Here is a 10756-nt window from a genome sequence, read left to right as displayed (position 1 = left end):
CAAGCATGCATCCAGGATAGGCCAATACCTTTCGGATCACAGGATGAGACTGAGTCTTCATCAGATCCTAATTTTTAGGGTCAGGAGGTATTTCGGTTCATACCCCCTCGTTCTTAATTCAGAATTTTAGAGCTAGAGAGGACCTTGATGGTAGGTGCTCAAACCCCTCTCTGGAGAGGGGCGAGAAGGTGGGCCCAGGATTGAGATGGGGACTCGCCAAGGATCACACAGCGAGTTAGTGGTAGGCCTAGGACAGGTTCCCGGCCCCCCAGCAGACAACCCGGGGCTCTCTCTGCCTGACACACAGCCGCTGCACTCTGCAAAATCTGAAATCAATCAGAAAGATCTTACGGTTGCAGTGTTGGGCTTTGTGAGTGCAAGCTGGATGTGGTGTGTGAGAATTAACGAACGAAAGAGATTTTAGCCCTTTTCACAGTGATTGGTCATGCACAGCATTCGTAATGGTTACACGAGGACCCTGTGGCCAAGACCCCTCAGAGAGGGACGTCGGCACAGAGCCCTGGTCCTGTTGCCTTGTTTTTTTTTGGTATTTTTTGATATTTCATTAAGTTTAGAGTTTAGAATAACATACTTATTTCTTTTACTCGTTTAAAGATGAAAGTCTTATTATTATCATTTTTTTTATCATGCATTAATAGAGAGAAAGAGGATTCTTAAAGCATTGCGTTTTGCCACACAGCAACACAAATATATGTAGGCACAGCGTTCACCAGATTCGACACAAAATACAGCAAACTCCACCACAAAGATTAGGACAGACCGCATACAGTGAGCTCTGCGGGACCCCGAGAATATAGAGGGGATGTGGGGATGCTGCTTAGATGTCGTCCTCGCCAGCCTCCTTGCTGAAGGTGGTCATGTCGATCTTCTCGGGGAAGATGATGTTGACAGCCAGGTCCTCCCCGCTGTTGTACTGCAGCAGCAGGTTCTTCTTCTTGCGCAGCATGTGGTTGTAGCGCAGGTTGGACACCCAGGCCTCGCACTTGTTGAGGAAGACGATGCCCACGGTGCCCAGCACCACCAGACTGGTGAGCACGCCCAGGATGGTGAAGCAGATGGCCTGGCCCTCGGTGAGGAGAGGGGTACTCTTGTTGAGCTCTTTCATGGACACCTTCAGGATGCGGTGCTCGGGCTGCGGCACTGGCAGCTCGTGCACCCCGGGGGTCACGCGGTAGGCCAGCCCATAGCCACTGGGCACATGGGGGACCTGCTGGGGGCTCACCACACGCTTCTTGACACAGGTGGGGCCTGTGAACTCGGGCTTGCACAGACACTCGTAGCTCACCTGGGTGTGCTGCAGGCAGGTGCCCCCGTTCTGGCATGGGTTGCTGGCGCAGTTGGTCACTGGGCGGCTGCAGGTCTTGTCAATGAAGCCAGCTGGGCATCGGCAGCGGAAGTCGCCCCCGATGTCGGTGCAGACACCGTCGTTCTCGCACGGGTTGGGGGTGCAGCTGTTGGCCACGATCTCACAGAAATTGCCTGAGAAGCCAGGGGGGCACAGGCAGGAGGCATAGGAGGCCCGGCCCTCATCGTCCACGCAGGTGCCTCCGTGCTGGCAGGGGGAACTGCAACACAACAGGGGACACGGTAAAGGGCCCTCAGGGGCTGGGCTAGGCCCTGCAGGGGGCAGGGCAGAGGCTTGCTTGGCTGTTCTCGAGACACATCGCAAACTTCCGTGCAAGGTCCAGCAGGACAGGTGCTAAAGACACATTAGGTGAGTGAGGTGGGGACAGAATGACAGCCAGGGAAGCACAGAGAGGTGCCTGCCCAGGGCTGAAACCCCTGCCCACAAGGGGCTCACTGGCTTTCGAGGGCAGGGTACACACCTCACCCGTCACAATGCCAACCCGGAACACACCTGACCGCCTACACCAGGATGCCCATGTCCTCTCCCACCTCTTATGTCATCTCTCCGACCAGAGGACTGATGGTTAGTCACTAGACAGATAGGGAAACTGAGGCTGGAAGAGGAAAAATGAGTGACAGCCCAGGACTGGAGCAAGCCCCCTTCCCTGAGCTCCAGCCCTGGGCTGCTAAGGGAGCACCAAGCAAGGGGCATCACTTACTTTCGCCGGGGTCCACTGTCCTTGCTCCTGCCTGCATCCACCACCACTACCACCCCTTATTATTATTATTATTTTTTTTTTTATTTTCTGCAAGTGAGCCCACAGGCTATTGTGCGGCAAATCCTTAAGGACTCTCAGAGTGAAAGAAATACGAGGTCTATGCTGGCGCGAGCCAGCGTCTGTGCCAGGCTGTTTAATAGTGGTCCATTCACCCGAGTGCAGCTTGCAAACCAAAGCTGTTTGCTCAAAGTAGAGCACACGGAGCATTTAATGTAAGTGCTTTTAAACGAGCAAGCCCTTTGTCATCTGATAAATGCCAAAACTCCAGGGAAGAAAGGGGCTATAAACACAAGAAATCAGCATTGCTGCTTCAGGGCGAGGACTGCATGGGAGCTGGGCTCTGAAGGAATCTCAAGGACCTCGGGCTCTATTTTGACAGAGTGGTTCAAGACTGTTAGAAAAGCAAAATATTTTAAAGGTCTCACTCTTTTTTTCCTTCTTGCTAATAAGCAGCAATGGAGTTCAGTCGTCATCCCCCCTTTTCGGACCCCCTTCTGAATACTGATCCTTAGAAGTCGCATAAATGTCTGTTTACAGCTTTTGCAGACTCCTGGGTTCTCCATGCCACCCTGGAATGCCAGGTTAAGATAAGCTTATTTTGCATGTTAGCTTCTGCCTCCTGGAGGAGAGGGACACCCCTGCCCCGCAGCTGCAGACCCAAGATTGGGCTCTAGTTTGGATTCTTAAATTCAGACTCCCTCTGTCAAGATCTCCTAGGCTCAGTCTAAGACCCAGCAAGAGCGGACGGCTCAGTGCAGCTAAGGGGATAAGGGATGGGCCACGCTGAGCTGCTAGAAATGCTGCTCCGGAGGAGGGGCAAGACAAGACAGTTCTGCCTGCCCAGAAGTCCCAGAGCCCCCTCCTCACTGAGCGTAGCCAAGAGCTGGCCCACCCACTCGTGTGCCCCGTCTCCCTACATCCTCAGCCTGACAGCTCCCTCCCCAGACATCCCAGAAAATCCAACTGCAGAACCCACCAGTACCCCAAAACCACCCCTTAAAATATGGTAAGTGGGTTGCACAACCGAATTCTGATCTCTTATTATGTTGCCTTTAGAAAATGACGCAGCGCTGAGCTTCGGCTCACCATCCCAATCCACCATCACTCACGCAAATCCGAGCTCGGAAACATCAGGGAATATGAAATCGCCTTCAGGATCATTTGAAAAAATTATGGAAATGACACATTCCCCCATAAATGCCCCAATCTAGGGCGGCCCCCCATGGGGCTGCCAGGATGAGCACTTACTTCGTCTTTTGTCAGGCGACAGGTCCATCAGGGTTAGGCTGAAAGGGTCTTTAGGGGGTGAGAAGCGGGAATCAAAGCAGCATTCACTAGATCACATATAGTGGGGAAAGAATATTTACCCATTGATCACACAGGGCCCGTCCTTTTTCTGACAGTCCTTTCCTGAGTATCCAGGGGTGCAGGAGCATTCGTAGTGGCCATTGTCGAGGTTCATGCAGGTCCCGTTGTTGGCACAGGGGTTTGAGATGCAAGCGCGAACATCTGGGGGACAGAGAAAAATCGGACCTCAGCTTCCCCTCTGGAGACAAGTAGACAGGGACCCCAAATGGCTCTACCTGTGGCCACCAATCGGGGTCTGAAGAAAGAACTTACAGTGATTCCCTCGCCCTTACTCCCCACCCCCCCACAAAAAAAACCTAAAGAGAATAAACTGGGACTCAGGAAGCTTGAAGGGGTTTACTTGTCTAAAGTCAGGAGACAGAAAGTCACGGCCTCTGATATTCTAGGCAAGACAGCTGTACCCTTTTCCTGGTACCAGGTCACTCCATAGGTCCAGCAACATGTCCGTGACCTTCACTGCAGACGCCGTGCCCCTCTCCAAAGCAGTGAGCCTTACTGAGATTCCCTAATGCCTGCCTTCTCCAGACAAGTTTTCATGTCCAGCTGCTAGTGTTTGGGGGAGAGGGTCCCAGCCACTGGGGGAACAAGTACAGCCCAACCCTTGGAAAAACCACCTGCCCCTCATACTTTTCCATTCCAGATGGGCGGGGGAGATTGAGATGTAAAGACCCCCATCAGGAACCAAGAAGTCTGAGTGAGCCCCAGCACTGTCTCTCCACCCCCCCTGTGGTCTCTCTGCTCTCAGGTTCTGAACTAAAAGGGTCCATGATAAAAAAGCTGCATCTTTTGAAGGCAGTAAAATTAGAACTATTGAGTACTCTCCTGTCGGTGTGGGTTTCCACCAACACTGGTATATTTCCACCGCCTTTTAATACTTCATTGTTAGGGCTCAGCAAGCCAAGGATGAGCTTAAACAAAGGGGCCTGGGTCAGGGGCTCTCTGACAGTAGAGACCCCGGCTCGGCGACAGGGCCTGGAAAGGATCCTTATCTTGCCCTGTTTCCAACCTGCTGCCATATGGCAACAGAATTCAGCTCCTCCCTACTCAGTGCCTCAGTTTCCCTTCTTATAGAAGGAGGGGCTCTCCCTGGCCAATCTCAGAGGGTCTTTTTAGCTTTGGTTTTCTATCACTTGAACTGCTGCACCTGCCAAACAGAAAAGTTAAGGCAGGCTGTGGGGGGAGGGAGAGAAATCCCTAATGTGGAGGCCACACGTGTGCGTATTTTTTTTTCCATTCAAAGACACGCGCACCGTCGTGGAGGGGAGACCGCAGTCCATCAGCAAGGCGAAGCCTGACGCCATGTTGATGGACTACGCTGTGGCGTTCCTCAGGAGCCCGGCTTGGTGCAAGGAAACATAAAGAGGATTTATCTTTATGGGACAGTAACCGTTAGCACAGGGCACCTCCGCAGCAGGCTCCTAATTCTCTGTTTGCTGCTCTCCTGTCACTCAGAATCTTAAATTTAAGCTAAAGAGCTGGTGACCCCCCTCAGCCTGTCCCTGCTCTTCTCCCCGCAATGCCCATCTTTGCTAGCTGAGGGTTAGCCCTCCTGAGCCTGCAACCCCAAAGCAGGGGTGGCTTAAGCTGCTCCAAGAAGAACGCTGCTAGGATCTCTTCCGGGACAGCAGCTGTGGCTGTGACAGCCTCAAGGCCAGGAGAAAAGGGAGACGAAGGGCTAGTTCCTCTCTGGGACCCCAGACTCTCCAGCCACTCCCAAGCAGACAGGCTTTGTCAACCTGGTGGGGAGGGTCATGCCAAGGGCCCCGGAGGGAGGCTTTGTTTGGAAAACTCTAGCGCATCCTGAGTTATATACCCAAGAGAGTGGGCTCCAGGCTAAAAGCCTAACCCTGATCCCAAATGGTGGCCTTTCTGGGATACTCTGGATCCCGAAATGGCCCAGAGCTGTTGCTGCTGCTGCTGCTGTGAGGGGTGGCAGAGCTGTCAGCCAGAGCATGAGTCAGCTGCAGGTAAAACCCTTCACATATGTGGGGGGGGGGCTTAAGGACCAGAGACAGTGGGGGTGGGGGTCGACTTTGAAAGGCCAGTCCCCTTGGCTATACAGGGCCTGGGCAGTAACAGTATACTCCCAGGTTTTCCTTAAGGGAGGGTGCTGGAAGCAATCACAGATGAAAATTAACTCATTTCTGGGGTCAGGTGACGGGGGTTTAGCTGGCTTTTCCCCTGACTTATGTATCCCTGAGCAGACCCTTTTGCTTCTCTGTTCCTCAGTTTCCTTATTTGTACCATGAGGCTCTGCTAACAGTGGGGACCTAGGCACAGAGGCTCTAAGGCAGCTGCCTACACTGCTGTGAGTTTTTTGAGGACTTTAGTTTGTCCAGACTTTAGGGCAGGTTTTGCCAAATGAGAATGGGCTCAGACGAACATTGAGCAGCCTGAAAACGCAGGGACAGCCAAGTCTCAATTGCTCCGGGTAATGAAGGACAAAGATTGCATAAATTAATGAAATCAACAGATAACACCAATCTGCATTTTAACTCCTCAGCTTTTCCCAGCCCCCAACATCCCCTTACACCCAACCTCAGCCAAGTCCCCCTACCCGCCGCACCCCATCCTAGTGGTCCAGACTCAGCTCCTGCTCCCCCCACCCCTTAACATACATCACCCTCAGCCCTTTGTGTGTTTGCTTGCTCTCTGCAGCCTCCTTAGAGTATTGCTGGGATTTTCTGGGAGTCTTAGCTCTGAGATCCCCCGGAGTCCTTTCCTGTCTCTGAGTTTCAGGGATCTGGACAGGTTGCCTGGGGTCTGTGGTCCCACCCGCTCAGCTTTGTGTGTGGTGTGTGTTTATTTTGGATTCTTTATTCAACAGGCCGCTCCCCAGCACCGCACCCCAGTGCCTTCCCTGGGTGCCGGGTGCTGGCGGTGCAGAGGTGAGCAGGATGAAGTCCCTCTGTTTGAGGAGGCATTCAGCACCAGCAGGAAGTGTATAAACACATCATTATAATACAGGGCGCTAGGTGTGCAGGAATAAGGGGGGAGGGGAAAGGGAGGCAGCCACCAGGCTGGGAAGCTGGGGGCCGAGGGCAGGGAGGTGAGGGAACAGGGTGGGGGAGAGCAAAGGTGAGTGCCAACCTGTATCGCACAGTTTCCCGTCCCAGCCGTCCTTGCAAATGCACTGCCAGGGCTCCTCGCAGAGTCCGTTGACACAGCCAGGAGAGGTCACACATTGGTCACAGAGGGGACCCTGCCAGCCAGGCTGGCACCTGGGGGGGGAGAAGCAAGATGGGGACATTTGAGGGGGGGCAGGAGTGGAAAGGGAGCTCAGGGTGCTTTCTGTGGAACTGAGAGCACTTGGGGGTCTTTGCATACTTCCAGACCGGTGGGTGGCGGGAGGCAAACACCAGTCACCTGGATAGAAAAACTTAAAAAGAAAACACGCTGAGGGACAGGCACAGAGGGGTCCCTGAGAGCTTGCGACATCTCTGCATTTTGCCGCAGTGGCCTGCAGTGGTCTCACCCTGCAAGGGACTCTCCTGCCACGCACTTCTGAGAAGGCAGAAGAGAGCCACCCCTGCTCTTCTCCCCCTCACTACCCCCACCAGTTTTCTGCGGGGGCAAGGAAGCCATGAGCCGCAGCCCAGTGGCCAAACCCCCCCTTTTTTCTGCCTGAGTGTGTGACGCCCAAGATTCTTGCCCTGGCCCCCACAAGCTGCCTCTGAGGAGCCACTTCATTACCTGCAAACATTGTCATCCTCGCAGAATCCATTTTGGGGGTCGCAGGCCGGGAAGCATTCAGCCCCTGAGACACAAGAAAGGTTATACAATTCACCCCACAAGGCCTCAGAGACCAAGGTGAAGCCCAAATGGCCAAACTGCTTCCCTGGAGGGAGCCAACGACCCTCTTGGGTCCTATCAGCCTGGCACACGGTGAACACTTGGTATCTGTGCCTCAATGGACGTGGCTCAATCTACGCAGGAGAAAATCACTACCATGTTCCTGGCTATGAGATGACGACAGTACACTCCCTAGTTCTTAAGAGCAGGACAGACACCATTACCCCCCACCCCCCAACAAAACAAAAGAAAATATGAAACCTCAAATCCTCCTAAAAGTGGGGACAAGGGACAGTGAATGGAAAGATTTGGACTAGTGGGCATTCAGCCAAGTGCTTACTTTTGCAAAGTGAGCTAAAAGGAGGAACAGATTTTGGGAAAGGCTAGGCAGGTTCACCTGGCAGGCTCTCAGGTAAAGCATCGGGGTTTTTTAAAGGTCCATCCCACTTAAACCAGACCCCCAGGTCAAATTTTCCCCATTTCCCCTATCCCAGACACTTCACATTGAAAGAACGACGCAAGGGTTTTCTGGAGTGGGCTGATTCCAAGGCTGTTTAGAGATTCTGACACTTTAATAGGCACCTACTGTGTGCATTTACTCAGCTAGCTCTCCAGCTTTCCAGATAGCCCCCCAATACCATCAGCAACACCACTGGTGCAGTGGGGGCGGGGGACGCTGCGGGAAGGGGGCAACTGTCTAGCTGTCAGAGACAGATGGCCGCTGCAGACAGAAGTGTCGCAGCCCCTCACCTAGAGAAACGCGCTGCGCAGGAGGGGCTCGGCCTGAGCTCCTGCTGGGAATTGGGGGCTACGACGGCAATCTCCCACCCCCCCCCCCCGAGACCTGTTCCCGAACGCGCACACAGGGACACCCAAAGTTGCACGCCAGAGCATTTTTACATTAGACTCCCCACGACCCCCTCTTTTTTCCATACCTCCTCTCTCAGCGCACCGACACCCCTCCGAGCGCCACTTCTGCGGGGCGGGAAGGGGCTGGGGGGTCCCACCCTTCTCCTGCCCCCCGGGACCCCAGGGTTCGGACTTGGCATGCGAGGGTGGCGGGGAAGGCGAGGCAGGCACAGCGCGGGGCTTAGGGTTAGGCGGGACGGGCGGGAGCTGGGGCGCACGGGACGGGGCGTGCGGGGCACGGGGCGGCCGGCGGGGCGTCGCAGGCTTCCCCAGAGGGGGCGCGAGCCGGGCCGCCGGGGGGCTCACCATGGGTGCTGTGGCCGAAAGCCAGCAGGAGCAAGAGGACGCGCAGGAGGGCTTCGGTCGCGGTCATCGCGGGGCGGCCGGGGTCGCGGTCCTGGGAGCGGCGCGGGCGCGGGTCCAGCTCCGGGCGCCGCACTGGGCTTCTGGTTGCGGACGCGGAAGGGGGCGCGGGCGCGCAGCGAGGGGAAAGCCAGGGCTGCACCGGGCTGCGCGCTGCGCTCTCCGCCGCCGCCGACGAGCTGCCGCCGCCGCCGCGCGCCGCCTTTTCGTACCGCCTCCCCCCCCCTCGGCCCCCGCCCCCCGCCCCCGCCTTCGCGCGCACGGGGCCGGCGCCGGCCAGTCCCGGTGACCCCCGCCCCTCGCGGGGCCGCCCCCCACCACCGCAGCGTCCCGGAAGCCCGCTTGCGAACATGGGTGCACTCGTGGCTAGACGGGCGCAGGTACCGTGCGCACGCTTAGCACATGTTCCCGGCGCAGGACAGCACCCGGGCGCGCACACAAGGCCCGCTTCGGCCAAGTCGCATGAACCGAACCTGGGCTGGGCCTGAGACCCCGGGAAAACACAAGGACACGCTCGAAACACAGAAACACCAAAACGCTTCGTGCCAAGGTCCCGAGCACATACGCCGTGGGTCATAGACCCAGCAGAACACAAAGGTACACTGTAACGACGTGGAATATGCACATAATCACACACGCGCCCAGAAAAACACTTATCAAAAGCCTCATGTCCCCAGTATCCCTCGCCATGATGAGGCAGGAAAATGCATACGCACTTGTAGCAACACACACACTGCACCCCAAACGCACACTACAACCCAAACGCACACTACAACTCAAACACACTGCAACACAGACACACTGTTCTAGAAACAGTCGGAGCTGCACATGCTTAGTCAAAGACCCCGAGAGGGAGCCTACACAGGGCTACGAAATCCTGGGCCCCTCCACATAGAGCCGCATGCACACCTCAGCACGCCATACACTTTACAAACCAGCCGACACATCCACGCACACGCATCCACGTCACAGTGAGGGCCTTAGTCATGCTGGAACATAAACACAGGGGCGCTCACGCACACAACAGCCACACACCTGACATTTAGAAGCACGCATCCCCAGTTCCCAAAACTCACAATCACAGGCTCTTGGTCCCTTGCTTACAAAAACACACATATGCAGTCACCCAACACACAACCTCCCCCAGTGCACACACACACACAAGCAATCGCATCCGTCTCTGTCCACAGTGACACATGTGGGCCACCTCACAATTATGCTCACGCACACACAGACGTTTGCACACCAGCCACTCCGCAGTTATTTTAGACCCACTGGGAAGCCTTCAGCCAGAGGTCCCCCGCATGGAGGTGGGGGATGCTGACCTTGCCGAGACCCTCTGTCTCTGCAGAGCTCCTGGGGAGAGGAGGGGCTCTTCAGGCCCCCCCCCCCCAGCCACCAGCCTCAGCTTAGAGCCCTATACTGTGCTCAGCAGCCTTCCCCCCAGCATCTGGCCCTGTCTGCATCAGGGAGGCTCAGGAAGATAGGGAGGGAGAGGGATGGAAGGGGTTAGAAGTGTTTAACCTCCCAGGGAAGGGTCCCAAGAGGTCAGGATCTTTGGATGGGTTATTTTTGTATGCTTAATTTGCATATAGACCCCTGGTGCAGCGAGTGGGTGCCCACCCAGTTCATGGTCTCCATTTCCCCACAGTGCAGGGGAGTGGGGCGATCTTTGCCACTTTGAACTTAGGGAGTGGGTGCTTTTTAGGCCATCTTCCGGGGCCCTGGCAGATTTGAGGACACACTTGCCCTCTTAGGGATAGGTGTGGGAAGGTGGGCCAGTGGAGCCCCCAGGCACATGGGCTCTAAGTCGGTGCTCTGGGAAGGCAGCCTGGGATGGGTACATGGCTGGGTGGGGTCCCTGGAGCTGCTCTGGGCTGGCTCCAAGCTAGAGGAAAACCCTCACCCCCTTGTGGAAAGTGTCCCTTCCCTGATGTTTTCTGCAGAAGACCCAGATGTGTTGGGGCTGTTGGTAGTGGCTTTGGGGGCAGGCTAGAGGGAGCAGTTGGGATACCTACTGCATGCTCACCGCGTGCCCCTGCATTTCTGTGACCCCACCCTCTTCCATGGACTCTTTCCTCAAGTCAAGAAGTTGAGTCCAGTGATGGAAGTTCTCTTGCCCAAGGCCCCTGGGCTAGAATAAGGGTGGCTGACAGGCCCAAACTTGGAGATCCCAC

The 10756-nt window shown here is 55.7% G+C and overlaps 1 protein-coding gene across 2 annotated transcripts; it reads right to left on the bottom strand.

Moving 5' to 3' along the window:
- Positions 1 to 838: 838 nt before the first annotated feature.
- On the bottom strand, positions 839 to 8589 carry DLK1 (delta like non-canonical Notch ligand 1). 2 transcript variants are annotated; one of them, XM_063091687.1, is made up of 6 exons: positions 8523 to 8589; positions 7209 to 7272; positions 6606 to 6736; positions 3515 to 3656; positions 1307 to 1586; positions 839 to 1087 (listed from the first exon to the last, which is right to left on the bottom strand). In XM_063091687.1, the coding sequence occupies exons 1-6, from the start codon at positions 8587 to 8589 to the stop codon at positions 839 to 841; spliced, it is 933 nt and encodes a 310-aa protein (XP_062947757.1). The 2 variants fall into 2 exon arrangements, with proteins under 2 accessions (XP_062947757.1, XP_062947756.1); XM_063091686.1 differs by having other exon boundaries at positions 839 to 1586.
- Between the last annotated feature and the right edge of the window lie 2167 nt (positions 8590 to 10756).

Source organism: Cynocephalus volans, chromosome 3, assembly GCF_027409185.1.
Source record: "Cynocephalus volans isolate mCynVol1 chromosome 3, mCynVol1.pri, whole genome shotgun sequence".
NCBI lineage: Eukaryota > Metazoa > Chordata > Mammalia > Dermoptera > Cynocephalidae > Cynocephalus > Cynocephalus volans.
The sequence above is the reverse complement of the archived record's forward strand: the minus strand, read 5'-3'. Positions and strand labels throughout refer to the sequence as shown.

Excerpts from the sequence above, each read along its gene's own strand:
- DLK1 (XM_063091686.1), bottom strand. The coding sequence starts at position 8,589 with ATGACCGCGACCGAAGCCCTCCTGCGCGTCCTCTTGCTCCTGCTGGCT. Across the intron at positions 7,273-8,522 it reads TTTCGGCCACAGCACCCATG|GGGCTGAATGCTTCCCGGCC; the intron begins GTGAGCCCCCCG and ends CTTGTGTCTCAG. Across the intron at positions 6,737-7,208 it reads GAGGATGACAATGTTTGCAG|GTGCCAGCCTGGCTGGCAGG; the intron begins GTAATGAAGTGG and ends CTCCCCCCCCAG.